The sequence below is a fragment of the Urocampus carinirostris genome, chromosome 18, assembly GCF_059441175.1.
Source record: "Urocampus carinirostris isolate Australia breed hairy pipefish chromosome 18, RoL_Ucar_1.0, whole genome shotgun sequence".
NCBI classification, from domain to species: domain Eukaryota; kingdom Metazoa; phylum Chordata; class Actinopteri; order Syngnathiformes; family Syngnathidae; genus Urocampus; species Urocampus carinirostris.
In genome coordinates, this window is record NC_142366.1 from 11,732,665 (window position 1) to 11,753,896 (window position 21,232).

Sequence of the window (21,232 nt, forward strand, 5' to 3'; positions counted from 1 at the left end):
AGTTGCGTGATAGGTGCTTGATTACAAATCCTGGCTTTCTTTATCACGATCGATTCATCGGTACTCGACTGTGTTTGAGTTCTACGCGGAGAAAAATGGCGGACCGAACGCCAGGAGGTTCTCAAAAGGCCGGTGCCAAGGTGAAAATCACTTTTCTCTTCGGATGTACTCTTGTCATATTAGGGATGAGTGAACAAATGCCGCGTCGATGTCAACTGAACGACGGCGAAAATGTTAGGGAATAGGGCGCGTCCGGTGCGTACGCCACTATGCTAACATGCTAACCTCCGGTCTTGTGGCCACACTTGCTAGTACCGATTTAGCTCAGCAATGCTAGCAGTTACCGATGATGAATATGCAACCTTTTTTGATCGATAGAGATGTATTCAACTTCCGAGTGGTACAATAATTATTAGGACTTTTATTAGTAAATTGTTTTGTGTGTAGTATAACCACATATTCGGGATTTGCAGTGCAGCGGTGAAGGCCCCTCCTTGCCATACATGCAAATTTTAACGATGTAAATAAATATAAAGAAATTGGTCTGTTTTTCTTGACAATACTATGTCTTAAACTACCCATATTGTAGCTCAGATTAAGCTGCCATATACCCCATTGTCAATCTTATGGTAAGATTTACACCAAATGTGAAGCTATGTGGGAAAACTACTAAACTGTGGTCTTGCAAATGTTGCATGTTTGCACCCACAGGCGCTGCTTGAAAGCAAACTAAAGTCTTTCAGTATAGGCAAAATGTCCGTGGCGAAGAGAACTCTCAGCAAAAAGGAGCAGGATGAGATCAAGAAGAAGGTGAGTAACCAAGCTAGACGGGTAGTGCGAAAATTCTAGCAAAATACACACATCTAAAAATGTCTTTAATCCTTCTGAGCTAAGCTTACAAAATATTATTGTTTATTAGAAAGTTGGCATTAGTTGTGAAAGGGAATAATGCATGCCCCATTTCTCAGCTATTTTCTGGAGTGCACAAATCTCCCAATTATTTGTAATCATTGCATTGCTATATTCGGGGTAACTTGCATTACTCCTTGCGGTGATTAAATTATCTTTTGTTTTAGTTATTGTTGCTTGTATTGAGTTAATGACCTCAACATATCGTTTTCTAATTAGTCTCTTGACATTTGTTTCAGTAGCTCAATAATCAAGTGGAGCCAACCCCCTGTAACCCATACTGAAGCTGGTATCATACAAAATAGAATAGAATGTTCGAAACTTAAAAGTTTTAGTAAAATTTAAAATACCATAGTGCAAAATAATAAAAGGAATAATGTACAAATAAATAATTTTCAATATAAAATGAAAAATTAAGAATTGAATCACCCCTTGACATCATTGCACAATCCCTGTCTAAAGCATGGTTAACCAGTGTTTTATTTTGTAGCGTTGAGGGTGATCATACCCTTTCAATCTTTTAGTTACTGACTTGATGGTCCTGAATCATTTCCCTGAGGGCAACGGTTCAAACATGAAATGTATAGGGTGAAAAGTGTCCTTCACAATTTTCTGAGCTTTCTTAAATAATTCAGAATTTGAAAAATAAGGGACGAAAGAAAAATACTTGTAGAAGGTAACTCGCAGCACTAATTTAACAATGCGGTCCCCAAATTGTAGCACCGTGTACATTGTTTCTTAAGCTTTTTCTGATATGCTCATACCTAGTTTTTGCAAAAAATGGGTCACTGTGACTAATTTTGCACAAGTGTGCAGTAAAGGCTATTCTTTGATATTCATATAAAGGTATAAGACAATTAACGACTTTATGCACTTTCATGTTTTCAGGAGGATGAACGTGCAGCGGCAGAAATCTATGAGGAATTCCTTGCTGCATTCGAAGGCGGCGGAGAGGGGAAAATAAAAGCATTTGTACGCGGCGGGATCGCAAATGCTACAAAGGGTACAAAATATTTTTGTATTTTCTGGGAAATGGGCAGCCATTTTTCCTAACTGCATAATTTATTATTTTCTCCCTTCCAGAGGAGGCAGCAACAGATGAAAAGAAAGGCAAACTGTACAAGCCCAAGTCTCGCTTTGAGACCCAGCCGAAAAGCATCCTGCCCCTGGAAACCCCAACTCAGTTTTTACCGCTAGAGAAACGACACGTGAGTATTGCAAACTGCTTCTTTTTGTAAGTTTTTTAAAAACTTTTTTCTATTACTATTTTGCAGTTTGCCAAGAAGAGCAATGAGAAGGAAAAAAAGAAGAGTAACCTAGAGCTTTTCAAAGAAGAGCTAAAACTGTACGTAAATTTTTTTTTTTTATATAAGTTGAATAACAAAGATTGTTATCCTGTTTATTTTGCAATATTCTGACTTAGATTGTATCCCAGGTAAATCATTTGAATATATATCTGATATTTTTCCATTCAGAATTCAGGAGGAGAGAGACGAAAGACACAAGTTGAAGGGTCGAGTTAGTCGTTTCGAACCACTTGGAACCCCGGAAGGAAAACGATCATGTAAGTGTACATTTCATCCTTTTATGGCATGATTTTGACTTAAAATATAACTGCTGTGCTTGTTTTCTTTTATTCTTTCTCATAAACAGAAAACATGTTTTCTTATGTGAGTTTTTTTGTGTTGTTTTTGGACAGTTTTAGACGACTGTGCACCCGGTTCACATGATGTCGGTGACCCGTCCACCACAAACTTGTATCTAGGAAACATCAATCCACAGGTATACTTCCAGTCAATTTTTTTAGAGAAGTAAGAACCACAAAATGCTGCAGTAAGTGAAAACAATGTTTTGAGTGAAAAAGCACATTGCCTGTTCTAAGTGAGAGAAGATGAAAGTGTTTTTGGAACATTATATTGGTACTAGTTGATTGTTTTTAGATTAAATACCAAAAAAATGTGACAACATGACCGATACGCTGTCTCTCGGTTTGCTTTAGATGAATGAGGAGATGCTGTGTCAAGAGTTCGGCCGCTACGGGCCACTAGCCAGTGTGAAAATCATGTGGCCCAGGACGGACGAGGAAAGGGCACGGGAGAGGAACTGTGGCTTTGTGGCCTTCATGAACAGGAGGGATGCCGAGCGGGCTCTCAAAAACCTCAATGGTAAATCATCTTCTTTCAGAAAAGTTATTTTTAATTGCGACCTTGAAAACATTGGTACCTTTTCATATGAGCTTAATTAGTTCCAGGATCGTGCTCGTAGCTCGACTTGCTCATGTAACGGGTGACTTTATAAAATAATTCAAAAATTAATTGGTCGGCTCCCATCCTCTCAAAAGAATCCACGTAATCCCTAAATAGCTATAAAACACATCTTCCTGCTCTATGAAAACAGTTCAATATGTATTACATAAAAAATCGGTAATAAGATAAATGAGATGACACTAACCAAGGGAAATGTGACTTGCCATGTTGAGTGAGTTGCCGTAACAAATGACTGCGCTCAACTACGTAGAGCAGGGGTGTCAAACTCATTTTAACTCGGGGGGCCACACGATAGAACAAACATTCTGTCGGGGGCCGGAGTAGTAGATTAAAGAGAGATAAAGAAATAAGAGAACGAGGGAGGGAAAAGGAGAGAGGGCGGGACAAAGAAAGAAAAAGAGAGGGAGAGACCGTGAGAAACAAAAGATAAAAGGTCGTGAGAGAGTGGGAAAAGAAAGGGAGAGGAAGAAAGAAATCCCAAGAGAAATGGAAAGACAGAAGGAGAGAAAAGAGAAAAGAAAGCGTGAATGGTATGAAGAGAGAAAGAGAAAAGGAAAAAAGGTTAGAGCAAAAGAGGTTTAAAGACACAGAGAGGGAAAGAGACAAATGGCAACAAAGGAAGAGAAAAAGAAAGACTGAGTGAAAGAGACAGAGTGGGAGAAAAGGGGTGGAAAGGAAAGAGAGAGAGATACAGAGAGAGAGAGAGCGATAAATACAAGTACAGTGTCTTTGTGAGAGGTACCTGGCTTTGGCAACATCAAGTTGACATATTTCAACGTGCAGCTTGTTTTTCTGTTGCGCTTCTGAGTGTTGTCTCGCGGGCCGGACTCAATCCCTTAGACCAGATCAGGCCCGCGGGCCGCTTGTTTTCACCTGTGACGTAGAGGAAGGAGGGATCAGATGCGAGGAGTCACAGAAATTGCATACCTGTCAACTAATTAATTTTCCCTGTATTTTTTTATGTTTTTGAACATTTCATATTGTTTGCAACGTATGTTAATTTTAATATGGGATTATAAATAAAAAGATTTCATCTTGCCCTACCTGGCTTTAATCCAGTTAGTCTCTGTCTTTGGTAGAAGACTAAAATGTCATTTGGTTTTTCCAATTTCGTCGCAGTATTCTTCATAGTCTGCCTTTCTATGAATAAATGGATGTCACGTTGTGTTTGTAAGGTTCATTATCACATAATTAGGAGGTTTTGCAATCATTAATATGGGGGGAAGGTGGCAGAGGTTGGCAGGTATGGGATTTAGAGACTGATACATAAGCACTGAAACTTTAAATGAACGTACACACAAAAAAATTACTGCGCAATTGTTTATTTTTTGCTGTGGTAGTTTCCATGCGCAAACTGGAACCAGCTGATGATGACAGTGAGCAGTCACGAGCAGTGAGCAGTTTCTATTGGTAGCCTCTGGGACTGCCGGTGAAATGGATTTTCCTTTAGCGTGCAACATTTTTGTAGCAATTAAAACTCGTATACCGAAATTTATGTGTTTATAGGTGCCACTGGAATTCATAAGGCCAACATGCAAAAAAGCATGTTCACGCAACCTCAACAATAAGACTTTTATTCTCAATGCATTACAGGAAAGCCGATCATGAACTTTGAGATGAAACTAGGGTGGGGTAAAGGCGTACCCATCCCACCTCATCCCATCTACATCCCTCCCTCCATGATTGAGCACACCCTCCCGCCGCCTCCCTCAGGCCTCCCCTTCAATGCGCAGCCCCGCGAGAGGCTCAAGAACCCAAGTGCACCCATTGTCCCTCCACCCAAAAACAAGGAGGACTTTGAGAAGGTAATATAACAATGATATGTCTTTCTTTTTAAATTTTCTGAATCACATGGGTGTTTTTTTTCTTTCTTTAAACAGTCTTAAATGTTAGACTTGAATAAAAAGTAGATCCTGTTAGCAATCATTGTTGCTTTGTTTACACTGTTTGTTTTTCATAGCTGTTATTTAGACCAGTGTCAGTTTTTGAATGCATTTTTAAGTTTATTAATATTTCACATGTTGCCTTGTTAACAATACTCACGTTCCTTGTTTATTATCTGATGTGACTTCATATACAGACTCTGTCGCAAGCCATAGTCAAAGTGGTTATCCCAACAGAAAGGTACATGCTTTTTTTCCCCCTATTTTCTCCCCCCTAAATTGGTACACAGTCAGAAAGCTAAAGTAAAAAAACATCTCGTAATAATGAAGCTGGAGAATTTGATAACTGCATGCTACGAGGGTTGGGCAGTGTGTGAGAGCAATGGTTGAGGTCATACACGCACACACATTCAAATGCGTTCTTAGTCATTTATACAAGGAACTTTCAAAGTGGAACGCTCCAAATTATTATTTCGTCCAGGATTTTGTCAATAAATAAATTTATACAAGCTAATGCTGTCGTGTCTGTAATATATTTTTTCCCACCCCTGAAGCATCTTCAATTTTATACTTGTTTTGATTGAAAGATTTCAGCTTCCCTATTTGGCATAGTTTATTTTTGCAAATAATAGAAAACTGATTATTTGTATGATATGCAAATCAAACATAATCTTGTTAATTGAATTCACAACTAGGTCTTTTATCTTCTCAAATCCCTACTACTAGTCAGCCTTTTTTTTCAAATTATTTAAGAATTCTGACGTATTTTTTAAAGTTGTTTTTGACCCGTTATGAGCCACAACCGTAACTAAATTATCTTGAAAATTTGTTCTTAGAAAGTTGACATATTTTTCAATATATTTCCATTTATTTTAAGCAAAATAAGCTGTTTACGGTATCCCCCTTACAAGGTTTGCGTTCCAAAACCGGTAATGTTCAACTTTGAAGGTTCCGCTACATTCTTCCGACGTTTAACATACCGACCTTTAAATGATAGTTGCCCAGATCCGTCATTTGACCATTGCTCACATTCGCCGTCCTCCCCTGTGGCTACTGGAACCCAACGCCAATCTGGCCCCCCATCCCAATGCCAAATCCAAACAAGCCACTATGACTAGCCATGACCTTTGACAATGGCCTTGGTGAGCAGCACACGTTGATCTGTCTGCGGCAGCGCGGGACCCGAAAAAGGCCTCTTGGGACGGATTGGGAAAGTATACGGGATTGTACCCCGACAATTGGTACGATCGGCTCCATTACCAAGTAATTGTGATCTGTGTTGACTTTCTGACTTGATTATCCAATTTCGTCACCATCGCCCAAAAAGTTTCCACTCGACACCACCTATAACTCGTTACATCACAACAGTTACCCAGAAAAAGTGACACTCGGAGCGGTAGCCTACGGAACAATTTTTCCAGTCAGAGGCCTGTCCGTTTATCACGTGCCGAAAAGAGTCTGAATTCATTCCAATTAAATAAAATTAAATAATATCGACCTCAGGGCATTTATTTACTTGCACACAGATGTCATTTAAGATTAGCCATTCACATTGAAGTCGGAAAAACAATAGATTTTTTAAAATTTATGCTCGGTCACGTGTCGCATTTTAAATGTTGCCTCTCGAACAAGAGAAAGCTTACTCTAAATTAACAGTAAACCGCCATATTTACATAAACGAGATATTTAGATCACCAGCAATGACAATACCTTTTAATATAGCAGGATTAGTGAATAAGAACTATTATTTTGTAACACACACATAAAAAAGACAGAAGACAATTGAAAAAATTCAGCTGTAAAAATCTCTCACTTTTAGGATAAATTTACAGATTTGAAGTCAAAAAGTGTGACCCTCGTGAATTGTATAGATAGAGAACATGTTTTGAGCTGAGGGTGGGGGTATTGTGAGATTTCACAGCGTGAACCGGGTTTTTAGATTAATTGAAACCTGTGTAGTCCGCCAGAGCTGGACTACCGTTTTTTTTTGTGTGTGTGTGTAACATAGATTAGATTTTCTCATTATCACTTTTTATTAATGGTAACAGAGACAAATGTTAGAGACTGGAGAAAACAGTCAGCTTGAAAGATGTAAAAACAAATGCAAAAAAGCAAGACAAGGGAAACAACGCTTTGGAGTATCTGCTAATGAATCAGACTATGAAGGACGTACAATAAATACTCTGTAAATTTTATGTTAGTATTGTGTTCAACGTTTTCAATAAATTATTTGAATCCTGGCCACTTGTATTCATCATCATTAGTAATTTTCAATTCTAAGATTGAGCTGAGATAAAGTCCCCCCAAAAGTTATCCTTATTTTTATTTGAAAAAAAAAAAATAGGGGGTGCGCACTTTATGCAAATGGTACAGGATTTCCACCGCACTCTTATCACCTTTTTAAGTCTTGTCCGATTATTAATACAAATTACACTGAAATTAGGCCTCAAGTATTAATTGTCGTGAATGCCAATATATAAAACTGATTTTAATCACAATTCAGAGCGAATAATCTTGGTCCGGTTGATTGTTGTCAGAGAGGCAACAATTGAAAGCATTTCAAACAGCCGAGCATAAATAGAACTATGTAGCATAGCTATTATAGACTTCCCAGTGGGTCTGAATCTGTTCGCTTTAACTGTGTCTTTCTTGTAGGAATTTGCTCTCTCTCATCCACCGAATGATCGAGTTTGTGGTGCGTGAAGGCCCAATGTTTGAAGCCATGATCATGAACCGGGAAATCAACAACCCCATGTACAGGTCAGCTTTTCCTCTGCTGGACACACTCAAAAATAGTGTATTCACATTTTCCTTGACTTTTCCCTCCGGAAGATTTCTGTTTGAGAACCAGAGCCCGGCGCATGTTTACTACAGGTGGAAGCTCTACTCTATACTACAGGTAATATTTGTTTCTATATAATTGCTAATTTCTGCATGACTGCTGGCCTAACACACTGATGTCTGCAGGGCGAAGCCCCCGTAAAATGGCGTACGGACGACTTCAGGATGTTTAAGAACGGCTCCATGTGGCGGCCGCCACCTCTCAATCCCTACCTCCACGGTCCGTATGATGATGAAGAGAAAGAGGAAGAAGAGGAAAATGACTTGCAAAAGAAAGGGTGCTTAAAAGAAGAGTAAGGAACAAGAATCTTTGTCTGTATTTAAAATATTTCCAAATTCTCCAAATGATCTTCCCTCTTATTTGCAGTGAGCGCGACAAATTAGAGGAGATGCTTCGCGGCTTGACCCCCAGGAGGGGCGACGTCTCCGAGGCTATGTTGTTTTGTCTCATGCACGCTGAAGCTGCTGAAGAAATAGTTGAATGTATCACAGAGTCTCTCTCCATCCTCAAGACACCGCTACCTAAAAAGGCAACCACATTGAAAAAATATATTTTTTACAATTATTTTGACTTGCTTAAAACGCATAATATAAAACACTAACTAACTGGCATTTTATTAGCTGCTGATTTTAAAAACTTGTATCACATCTTCGTTAAAAAAATAGAATGCCTTGAAGTGCTATAAAATGAAACTCCTGTCAGACAACAAAGTGCAACTCCTGAGAGATTTAAAATGTAAGTTAATTCAACTTAAGCACTTTGAGTAAAATGGCTAGGTATGATAATAAAATCGTTTTTTGCTATTGAACATAATTTGGGGACATTTATGATTTCAATAGACCAGCCATTTATTTGTTCCAAGAAAACAGAGGAAAAGGATCTAATGATGATGACGACAATAGTCTGCAGAGTACAATGCAATAAAGAAACAAGTAATGCTTTCATATTCGCCCCCCAAAAAAATGGTAATAATAATTGTCAATTAAAATGTCTATGCACATAGTTCAGCACCAGCTTATCAACTCTGGGGTGAACAAATTAAATGTCAGACACAAAGTTTACAAATTATACCCGCTAAACCAGTAAGTTAGCTTTGTCGTGTTAGGATTTGAACATTTGCCAAAGACTGGCTGGCGGCTAAGAAATACTTGGAAAGCAAGGTATACATTAACTTTTGAAAAGTGTCTGATCAAACGGTAACGGCTGTGGCACGAGCACAGGCGACGAAACGGCTTACCCAAACCACACTACTTAGGGATGTGTTAGAAGCCAAGTGCCACTGCGGGAAAATCTCCAAAAACCCATAAGGCCTTATGGATACATCAACACAGGACCATCATTGAGAAAGGGGAAAACCGATACAGCGCATGGTGGAAACACTCAGTGAGACGTAGGAGGACTCCAGTCAGGAAGCACCCCACAGTACAGGCTATGGAATAAGGACAAGTTTAGCTGGGGACCAGGAGACGATGGGCAGTGACTGGCAATCACTGCCGGCCCACCAACTCGAGGGCGTTGTGGTTCAGGGTCGAAACGCCCAGTGACAGTTGGACACCTGATGACATCTTCTCCTGGTTGAAAGCTACAGTCACTTTTGGAAAAGGTAGCATTAATTTGTGTATGTTATGACAAAAAAACAAATTGGCTTGGGAAAATTCATCTTTCCAGAGTGTCCTCCTCCCTTATCAATCGCCGAGTGAAAGACAGCTTCGCTAGGCTAGCCTCACTTTTGACACTATGTCATTACAACATCAATACTTTATTTCGGTTTTACTTTTTCTTACAGTCGAAACGGCAGCAAAATCCCAGTGCAGAAAATTCAGTGCATCCCTTATCAGTAACTCACAATTAATTTTACCCTTTTCAGATTGCTCGGCTATATCTGGTGTCTGATGTACTGTACAACTCCTCTGCCAAAGTATCTAACGCCTCCTACTACAGGAAATAGTGAGTTAGCACTTGATTGCATTTGGAAATGGACCCGAGTTACATACATGACAAATTCGTTTTAGAATTTATCATTCCTTTTCCCAGTGTGTGCCACATTTACCTTTATTCCCCTACCTCTTCACAGTTTTGAAGTCAAACTTTGCCAGGTTTTTGCCGATCTCAACGCCACGTACAAAACCATCCAGGGTCACCTCCAGAGTGAAAACTTCAAGGTACGCACCGTGGAAATGTCAAATGATCTTACAAAGTCGTACCATGTGCCCTTTATTTGATGTCTTGTGCCTGCGGTTACAGCAACGTGTGATGGCATGCTTCCGAGCATGGGAGGACTGGACCGTGTATCCCGACCCCTTCCTCATCAAGTTGCAGAACATATTTTTGGGTCTGGTCAATCTGGTGCCCGAAAAAGAGGCCATTGGAGTTCCTGTTGAGGTAAACAAGAAGGTTGTAACACCTACTCAATAATATAAGTACTGCATTTTCCGGACAATAAGGCGCACCTAATGAAAATGAAAAAATTTGGAAGTGTACTTTATAATTAAGTTTGCCTGTATACGGACAAAACTGGAAATGCATTTCCACATTTGTGCTTTTCACTCAGTTCAGAATCTCGTGCGCTTCGTATTGACTTTGCGAGTCTGCGATACAATACTGTATTTCAGTTATCACCAACCTTCTTTTTGCCCCAGACCTGTTTAATGTCTGAGAATATTCTTCCCAATAATATCAACAATTTGGTAAAGTGACTAAATGGTGAAAGGCTCTCGATAGAGATTGCGTTGTGGCAGGTGATGGTAATGTATGGAGTGGGTAAAAAGTTGTTTGAAGCGTTGAAGAGTTTTTACGTGAACAGCAGAACATGTGTAAGATTAGGAAGTGAGACAAGTGAGTGGTTCCCTGAGTTGACTTGTGTGAGACAGGGGTGCGTGATGGCTGTTTAATGTGTACATGGATGGTGTGGTGAGAGAGGTGAATGCAAGAGTAAAAGGCAGGGGTGTAGAGATGATTGATAACAGTGGAACGGTGCTGCAGGTAAGTCAGTTGTTGTTTGCAGTCGAGGAAAAATTAAAAAGGTTGGTAATGGAGTTTGGAAGAGTGTGTGATAGGCATAAGTTATGTGTGAATATTCGGAAGAGTAAGGTGATGAAGTGTTCATGTGATGGAGTGGTCATGGCATTGGAAATAAGGTTGAATGGACAGGTGCTGGAAGAAGTTGAAAGCTATAGGTACTTAGGTTGTGATCCGACTGCAGTTGGTGGAATGGAGTGTAAGGTATTGCACAGAGTGAATTACGGAAGCAAGGTTTTGGGTGTTTTGAGGAGCGTGATGAGTAACGAGAGTATGAGTATAGATGTAAAGAGAGGACTTTATGAAAGTGCGATTGTGCCGACTATGCTGAATGGTGCTGAGAGTTGGAGCCTGAATGCAGATTTGAGAAGGAAATTAAATGTTTTTGAGATGAAGTGTTTGAGGAGTTTGTTAGGAGTGACAGATTGGAATAGATTGAGAAATTAAATTGTGAGAGACAGAACTTGAGTAGTAGCAGAATTGAGCCAGCGTGTTGATGAGAAAGTACTTGGTTGGTTTTGACACATGGATGAGTGTTGAAGAATGTTGAAGAGGATCTACAAATGGGATGAGACTTAGAAGAAGGCTGCGATTGATGTGAATGGATGGTATTATGAGTGCATTAAATCAAAGAGGTCTAAATATAGTGGAAGCTAGAGCTCTTGTTGGTAATAGGAATGACTAAGGAGGTGTTGTGAAAAGAGGGTGGGATGTATGGGCGTGTTCTAATGGATGAGCAGGGCACCTGTATGATACGGCAGAGGTAAATCAGTGAAGGCTGTCGGGCCCTGCTGTTGAACAGAAGAGTGTTGTGTCACCCTGACCCGAGTGACATGGCCACTTCCTTGTGTTGCGTTTCATCTGGAGGGACGAAAGCATGACCAACTTGAGTGCCGAGGTGCTTAACTTTTTGGGGTATTTGGGCTGGCCATGGTCAATCGTTTTGTGTTTTTTTTTCCTCTTTGTTCTTGTGTATCTTTGTCCTGCTGTCAGTCACCCCTGTCGAGGGATATGACCAGGGTATGTAGATAGACTAAGTAATGTGATGATGAGATAAAACTTAATGCCTTTTCATGTTATCTGCATCCCCAGTGTTCCAGATCCACATTAAATTCCAGCTACATTCAATCTTATGCATTTGTGATCAGTGATATATTTTTGCTGTTCCATCAATGTGCAAATTCAGTATTTCTTTTTTTTATTTTTATTTTTTTGCTACACTCCCTTACTTTTAATTTCATGAGTGCCCCTTAAAATTGAAATGTTTTTGCTTTTTGGCTTTTTTTTGTTTTTTTAAATGTTTTGTAAAAGTTTCATTAATCAAAAAAAAGATATCACAAAAGACCATTTTTGGGGTGCCCCGGGTGTAATCCGGTGGGCCGTAGAGTGTAGAAAATTTCTTCTATTAACCGACAAATCCTGATTGCACTATTTTAGATAGTTCCAATACAATATCGATTAAAAATCATGTATATCTAATCTGGTTCTTTATTTTTGCAGCCAGAGCCGGCGGAGGACATTGATGGCGCACCAATCGGCGAGTATGTGGACGGCTCACCCATCGAAGACGTAGACGGACTCCCCATAGATGGAGGTGCCATTGATGGCGCCATGATTGACGGGGCCTCCCTGGACGACCTGGACGGCGTTCCTATTAAGCCCATGGAGGAGGACATTGATGGAATTCCTTGTGAGTCAAAATATAAAGTTAATTCTGGCATCAAAACTACTTAAAGCCCCTGTGTGTAATATGTGACCTCTAGCTGGCACTGTATTGTCTAATGCAGCAACCTGACTGCCCCTTTTGCACATCTGGTTAGCTGCTCCTCTTGCACTCTTTGCACTACTGTATAATACTATACATAGCTATAATTATTTAGTATATTATTAGTACTTCAATACTCCAACTCAATACAACATTTTATTTATATCCGTACATTCAAGGAAACTGCGCGGGTCAGATGTATCGACATTTCGTTCTGTATACACGTGTACAAGAATGACAATAAAGTATATCTGAATCTGAAGATGGGGGCGACCAATAGTTAGGATTCCACTTTGTAAAAGAAAAAAAAATTCTCTACCTGTTTTTTTTTAACTTTATAAAAATTAACATTAGTATGATAGTTTAGGTATTTTTTTCCTAATCTTCAAATCAATGTTTTATTTATATATATATATATATATATATATATATATGAATACATTTTTATGTACAAGTAGTAGGAATTTAATATTACATTCTGTTCCTTTAAGCTTTTTTATAAATGCATTATATTCAGTTCCGTGACAAAATCTGTATTCTCGTTTCAAGTCGACCAATCAAAGGAGGCCGCTTTCAAGGTGGCGCCCTCAAAATGGGAAGCTGTGGACGAGTCGGAGCTGGAATCTCAAGGTGAGAGACGCATGAAACACTTTGCATGCAGTCGTCAGGTCTTTCTCTAAGCACATCTTGTCTTTGAACATCAGCTGTGACTACCTCGAAATGGGAAGCATTGGAGCAATCTGGGGAAGAGAAAAGGTGAGGGTTTTTTTTGTTGTTATTCAGAGAGCAGTACCCTGAAATCTATCTAAAATTACATGTACTTTTTTTGAAGGCACGCAGAGAACAGCGACGACGAGAGGAGCCCCCACACGATGAACGCCAACCCAAGCTATTCTAACTCCGCCAGGGACGACATAGACCTGAAGGGCAAACTGTCTGAAATGAACGAGGAGAAAAGAACAAAGCTACGAGAGATCGAGGTAAGAAACAGTCAATCAACTCGATTAGAATAGAATAGAATAGAATATACCTTTATTGTCATTGTTACAAATGGGCTAACATATTGTGACAACGAAATTGGGCATGACACTCCAGTTTTACACATAGTGAGGGTATGAGCAAGAAGATAAAGGAACAGAGAAGATAATGTTATAAAACAAGGGGAATAAGGCTATAGTTATAATTAGTGCCATAATGTATGTAATGTAAGTGTAAGCACATTGTAAAGCGCTTTGGTAGGTCTTCATTGACTTGAAAAGCGCTATATACATGCAGATCATTTGCCATTTACAATTTACATATGATAACTTCACTGAAAAAAAGGGCACCAAATAGTTGGTTCAAATCATTTAGTTTTCTTACAATGAAATGTTGTTTTGCAAGCGAAGTGCCCTTATGTTTATGAAAAGCATAGTTTAGTTTTGGAGGTATCACAAAAAAGTACCAAAGTGAGGTTCTGCTCGAAATGCATACTTTCACAAAAAAATCGTTTTTCTCAGAATTTTCTAGGAAATGAGCACAGAGGCCACTCGCTACTTGGCGCTTCCGTAATCACTGGTTGTAAACTAACTTGGAAGCATAGTGACCGCTAGCTTTTAGTGGCTTGTTACATTGAAAATAAGTTAATCAATAAAAGCGGTCTCTAACGAAGGCCAGAAAAGTGCAAAGAACAGCCAGCGAGTGCTCTGTGGATTGTCATCGCATCTGGGGAATCGACTAAGGTGGCTTCGGGAGTGAAGACGATAGCGAGGCTGCAGGTCTGGCCTATTGATAACGGTTAGGCTAACAACTATGCTAAGCCACCACTGTGCACCCTGTATTTTACAACACCAGGCCCATTAGCCATGAAACAAATGACCTGAATCTGCAATTCGTGGGAAACTGCTACACTCGGGACAGTTGTATTTCAAACATTGCAGATATTTGGCTCAATTTGAGAACACCCGATGCCAGCACACAGCTAACCAGCCGCTCTCTTAAATTGCTTTCTTACACTGAAAGGATAAGCCCTCCAATTTTGTTTTACTTTTGTCCAATGGCAATAAAACCATTCATTCAACTGCATATATGTGTTATTATTTCTAGATCTATAATGGTTATTTGGGTACAGTTGTGTACTCTCAGTTGGAATTTGCGTCATCTCTAGGTAAGTTTAACCGTTTGGGGACTCTAATGAAGCTACTTCGTGGATTTTCTCTTTTCGTGGGTGATTCTCGTCCCCATTACCCGTGAAAACCGAGGAATATCTGTTATAAAGAAACTTGGCTATGTTCAACTGCTGTTTACTAAGCAATGGTAAAAGCTAGAAACATACTTTTTTCTGATGAAAGATGAGGGTTTAAGCTTTCTTTCGTTATGTCCTATCCCTGTATAACAAAAAAAAAAAGTTGTTTTCCACGGTCATGTGTCTATTCCTTTAAGTATGAAGTATGGCTTGTTCCTAAGCCTGGAAAACCTGTTTATAGTAACTCTGTCTTTGGGCTGTTTTTCCTCTATTTTCTTTAATAGGTCAAAGTCATGAAATTCCAAGATGAGCTGGAATCAGGGAAACGGCCCAAGAAGCATGGTCAGAGCTTTCAGGAGCAGGTGGAACATTACCGTGACAAGCTACTACAAAAGGTAGGAAGAATAAAGAATTTTTGCAAGGAGTGAATGGCATCACTTAATGGATGCAACAGAGCGCTTAGTCACGTCCACCATAGAAGCAGTTATTCATGTATCGCACTCGGAGCTAATAGGGCGGCCGAAACATAAGCGAGCGACTTTCTACCAGCTCAGTAGCCTAGATGGTAAGGCGCCCGCTTTGAGACTGGGAGGTCGGTGGTTCGCGCCCCGGCCGAGTCATTCCTAAGACTTAAATAGTGGTCGGCGGCGCCCTCTGTTGGCTGCGGCTGCATCGGCTCGCTACAACGGGTCAGGTGCAATCGACATTTCGTTCTGTGTACATTGTTACACAGAATGACAATACAAGGAAATTATTATTATTATTATTATTATTATTTTCCTGATAGCATATAAACTATTCCTTAACATGCAAACTTCTTAAAAGAAATAGAAAAGGGTCTCAATTATTGTATACAGAGTTATATTCATAACATCAAGGTGCTTTACTTGTAACTTAAAAACTTCTCATTGACAACTAGCTGACCCAACAGCAGCGTGATAAAAATAAAATACTCACTGTAAAACTCAATACTTACTGTGTCAGTTACCATCGATCCTATGCATGTTGAGTTGATGGTGAAGCCGCTCGGATGCCATGCATTGTGTGTGATACAAGAGGGGCAGGGCTTTCGTCTGCCTCGCGTTCTGGTGGGTGAAATCAAGCGCTGTCAGATCGATTGTGATGGAATTGGAAGGCTTTTCCGTTGAGTGCAATTAAAAAAAAAGGTAAACGTGCCAGAGAATAAAACATTTTCAAACAAACAATATATTAATGACTTATCATATGTACATATTTACTGACACAGCTGTTTAGAACCCTATGCTCATGAACGCTGTCGATACAAGTTCAGGATGATAATGTCTTTTGGGAAGAAGCTATTCTCTATTTCCAACGCAAATGGAGATTACTACTTAAAAAAAGAGAGGTAATTAAAAAAATGCAAAAAGTATTAATTATAAATAAATGAATGTATTTTAGACATATTAGTCTTTTAGTAAATTAATGGTGTTATGAAACAATTAGATTTGAATTGAGTGAACAAAATCAAATCAATATAAAATGTTTTTACATTCCAACATGTATTGGTAAATATGTAATACAGGGGTCACTAACTGGGATTGCCCATGGGTACCATTTAGAGCCCACAGAACACCCGAGTCGCCCACGGATCAGTTCTGAAACTGGCCCAACAGTGATGGGACATTGCTATTTTCTGTAAATTTAATTCCTAACTGGCAGGAGAAGTCATGGACATGATCAGTGTCTTTAAATAAGCAGGCTTCCCATGGATTCTTGAAGTCTCTGAAAGGCATTGAATTATAATAAAAATAAGGCCTTAATTGGTATTAAAATGTCAAAAATCCAATTTTCAAAAGCCTTAAATACATGAACACATTGATAAGATTTATATTTGTTTGAACTAAAAATATTTAGTAACATTTATCAAGTTGTCTTTTTTCAATGATTAACCCATTATATTGCATTATCGCGTGACCACAATATAACACTATCAAAATGGTGATGTGATTCCTGTCGGCCCTTTAAGAGAAGTTTACGCTGAACATTGGAGAGTGTAAATTTAATGAGAAGTTGCTGTTTGACAAAAGTTTTTCGCCACGGCTTTTTTTTTTGTGGACTTGGTCTTTAATTTGATTTCAAAAGGCATTAAAAAATCTTTAAAGGTCTTCAATTAAACTTTCCTTAAGCTGTAGGAACACTGAATACATAATTGTTTACATACTCTTTTAAAACTAGGCTAATATTTATTGGTGAGTAAAATGCTTTGAGTCTAACGAGCACCTCTAATTTTTGCGGAAATATGGGTATTACATTTTTTTTCACTTTTTTCAGTTCAAACGTTGCATTGCAAGTGAAGAATGATGAATATGTGCGGCCATGATTAAAGTCATGACAGTGCAAACACTGTACAACAACTTTTAACTGCTGGGGCCGTAGAGGCCCCATTTCATGAGGTGTGTCTTGGGAAAGTACAGCCTGGCGCCATTCCTCTCCAGGGCATCAAATGTTTCCACCTGGTCTCAAACCAGGCATCGTTTGCGTGATAAGAGAATGTGCTCAGCACTTTTCAATGTATTTTTTTATTGTCCTTCAAAGTCAGATTCATCATATGATACACCAAAGTGGTGTTTCTTTTGGGCTTTTTTTGGGCGTTAATATCTTTCACTTCCAGGATGACTTTCTGTGTTCTCTATTCTAATATTCATCTATGGTACTGTGACTAAACAAATGTAATAATGGAATCTAACCTCATTCCTTTTCAAACGTCAACCATATTACTGGTGGTGTTGTGGATAATGTTCGGTGGTCTCACTGCCTTGACCCGTAATCGATTCCCGTTGCATCGAATATTTGCGATCTTGGTCAGCGATATTTTTCCACTGATCAATCATTGTAGAAATACAGTAATATACGACTGTATAACCCTGTGCATAACTCACACCATACCTGTCAACCTGTACGTTTTTGCCGTACAAAGTACGTTTATTATGCATTTTAGGACGTGTACAACGTACTAGAAAACTTGTACGGAAAAACGACTGGTATTATGGTACCCATAATTTGTCAATTATGGGTACCATCCGGTATACACCGACTATCACGAAACGGCAAATCAATCAAGTCAAACGAGTTCGAGTTGTGTAGTGAAAGGAAGTCCGTCTCTTTTTAGAGAACCGGCTTTTTCGGCTCAACTCATTAAAGAGAGCCGGCTCTCAAACGGCTCACTTGCTTTGATGCATTATATTACGAATTATTACGTTGTATAAAGAAGTTAAGACAAAATGAAGAATAAAAGGAGAAAATTAAAAAAGACAGGTTTGTGGTTATCCCTTTAATCAGTATATTACCAACAATAATTTAATGCAGAAAATGTTTTAATAATTTGACTAATAAAATGTATTATTCTACTTAATTTTATTTGCATGTATTTCTTCCTTCTACAGTGAACGTCCAAGCTACTTAATTTTGAATTTTTTTATAATAAACCTCATTCATGTCGAGCAACTCAGTATCTCACAACAAAATGTTAATTAACAATATATATGATATAACGAAACGCCTGTACAATATAACATGATAAACTAGATAAATAAACACGTTTGAAAAAAAAATATTGTGTAAGATTTTGTAATTTTGTAAGGGAACATACGACAGTTTGTAAGGGCATGGAGGCGTAGAGGTTGACAGGTATGTCACACCAAAAGTTATTTAAAAAAAGTTATATACGAATATAGTATGTAAATATCTCTGTGCCCTTATAAATGGGAGACATTTTAGCCCCTCTTGTATTGATTACAACCAGGTAATAATGTGGTAGTAATGTGATGTTATTTTACGAATGCATTATAAACTGGTATATCTGACAAACATTGTAGTTATCAGTAACAAAACAGTGTCTCAGTTTTAAAACGGTTGGTGTTGAAGTTTTAATACAAACAAAAGTAACCTCAAATTGCATATATTTGTAAACATTTTCATTTTATTGCCTCAGGAGAAAGATAAAGAGAAAGAAAAGGAGAAACAGGAGCGGGAGAGAGAGCGAGAAAAGAAGGAAAAGGAGAAGGCTGAGTCTAGGTTAAAGGAAATAAAGAAGGAGAAGGAAGACACGCCTTCCAGGAAAGACAAGTGAGTCTAAGGTGGACTTGTTGTTTCCTTTGAGTTTTACTCACTTTGAGTTTGGTTAGGTACTCGTCCCCGGCCGTGGACAGGAAGCGTCGACACAGCAACTCGCCAAGCCCCACGCCGCGCGGCAGGCGTGGCCGATCGCCATCACCTCGCTCTGAGAGGTCCGAACGATCGTACACGAAAGATGTGTCCTCTCGGTCTTCTCACAAGGACTCTCCGCGCTCCACTATCAAAAAGGCCCCCAAGAGGTATCATGCAAAATATATAGTGGGCCCCCCTTTATACAACAATAATAACTTCTGAGGTGGGGGACCACAATGTGGAATTTAATTGAATTGCTTTTGATATCAATGTTGTGAAACATTGTATGCAACTAGATTGGGCAATGTGGGAGGGAGTTAAACCAACAGCATATTGGTCCTATGCAAACTAATTGCAAAAAACATTTCATTGGAGATTAACCAATAGCAGACATGTATCTTAGAGACATCACTAAAACTCTTAGAAAGGCTAATTATGCTTGTGCCTTCTTCATATATCCATGAATTGTCAATCATGGAAAGCTTTGTTTCCATGGTTATCATTTTTTTGCATCTCCTTATATCATCACTGCAATTCCTGGTACCCATGGCAATAAATGCAGAAAAATAGTATAATATTTTATGACCGACTCGAAGTCTTGACGAAGCCCACAAGATTCTAAACTGAATGAAGCAAAAGGCATTGTGGGATGAACTTCAGCCAAAAGCATATCTTTATGATGCCCTGAAGCAAACCAATAGCAGAAGGACATATTATGACTTTGACCAAAAGCAGACGTAGCAGGTTATCTGCATGAACACTGCAGAGGTTGTATTTGATAGGTTTTGGTCTGTGTAAAATAATTTGTCGTTAATGCCGTATAGTGGGGATAATGCTATAAAGAGTCATTAGTGCCCAAACCCCCCTATTTTGACCCCTATTGCCGAGCCCTGAGCAGGGAGGCAACGGGTACTAATGGTATGAGTCATACGTATGACTTGGCCACGGATTGAACAGGCAACCTCCCAAACCAGGGGCGGTAGTCCAAAAACTTCTTATTTTGCACCGTAAAGTGAAAATGTCACAAAGTGGGTTCGTCGTCTCCTCGTACCATCTTACCTGTGTGTCCTCTCCTCTCAGGTCTCCGTCACCGCCTCGCACACCCAAACGCTCGCGGCGATCACGCTCACGGACGCCCAAGAAATCCTCCAAGAAGTCCCGCTCCAAGTCCAGGTCCCCGCACAGCCGATCCCATAAAAAGTCCAAGAAGAGCAAACACTGACCTTTCCGCATCACACCTCAGTGACATCAACATATTATGAAGACAAAAGCCTACACAAGTGGCCAGGGAGGAGGGTCTCCATACTGTTTTATATTGTACAAAATAAAAATGTGACCGTACGTGTGAGTGTGTGTGCCTCTGACGAATTCAGAAAAACTTCCCGGTGGAATCGATCATGTGACCACATTAGCCCAACATTCATTCAAGCTGTCATTTTCTGTTTTTGTAGTCTTCATTGAAAATAATTCCTAATAAAAGTTTCATTTATAAATCCGCCCTGCAGTCTTTTTAATTTATGGTATTTTTTCTGGAGTTTGTTTTGTTGTTTTTATGGTTAAAAGAAATTTGAATTTTTATGTGTTTTCAGGGTCTGAAAAGTGCTTGAATTTTGAGTGAAGTGCTTGTAAATGCTTGAAATTGATGACATTTTTCTCAGTCTGACTCGATAGACCATGCATTAAATAAATGCATGTATTTGCACAGGCATGCTCACGGAGTGGATTGAGGTATCAATCGCGTAACAAAATTCCAAATTCCGTACAGCTCTTTCAAACTTTTGAAATATTGCTTTCCTTAGTCTAATCCAAGGGTTTCTAACAGGCGGGCCGCGGGGCGGCTCAAGTCTGCTAAGGGGGACAACGCTGAGGGAAGCTCAAGAGAAAAACGAGCCGCAGGTTGAAATATGTCCATTTGATGTTGCCAAAGCCACGTGCCTCTTACAAAGACGCTGCAGGTGTATTTCCATCTCTCTCTCACTGTGTCTCTATTCCTCTTTGTCTTTTTCTCTTTACCTTCTTTTGCTTTCTCTTCCTTTTTAGCATGTCTTTATTTTGTATTTATGTCGTTAAATGAAAAACAATCCATGTTTTAACCATTATTTTATTTCCGATAAAGAAAAATATTTAAATTCATAGTAATTATTTTCCTTTCTTTTT

At 39.2% G+C, this 21,232-nt stretch overlaps 1 protein-coding gene across 2 annotated transcripts; it reads left to right on the plus strand.

The window, feature by feature from the left end:
- Positions 1–53: 53 nt before the first annotated feature.
- u2surp (U2 snRNP-associated SURP domain containing) lies at positions 54–20,571 on the plus strand. Of its 2 annotated transcripts, none has more exons than XM_088321947.1 (25): positions 54–140; positions 712–810; positions 1,798–1,912; positions 1,993–2,117; positions 2,184–2,254; positions 2,385–2,473; positions 2,609–2,691; positions 2,909–3,074; positions 4,770–4,981; positions 5,257–5,300; positions 7,715–7,819; positions 7,892–7,958; positions 8,027–8,193; positions 8,268–8,430; positions 9,769–9,848; positions 9,976–10,063; positions 10,146–10,295; positions 12,420–12,609; positions 13,234–13,314; positions 13,389–13,440; positions 13,517–13,664; positions 15,193–15,303; positions 18,861–18,994; positions 19,054–19,242; positions 20,156–20,571. In XM_088321947.1, exons 1-25 carry the CDS (start codon positions 96–98, stop codon positions 20,295–20,297), a joined length of 2,916 nt encoding a protein of 971 aa, XP_088178073.1. In that variant the 5' UTR covers positions 54–95; the 3' UTR covers positions 20,298–20,571. The 2 variants fall into 2 exon arrangements, with proteins under 2 accessions (XP_088178073.1, XP_088178074.1); XM_088321948.1 differs by having other exon boundaries at positions 10,146–10,283.
- Positions 20,572–21,232: the final 661 nt, after the last annotated feature.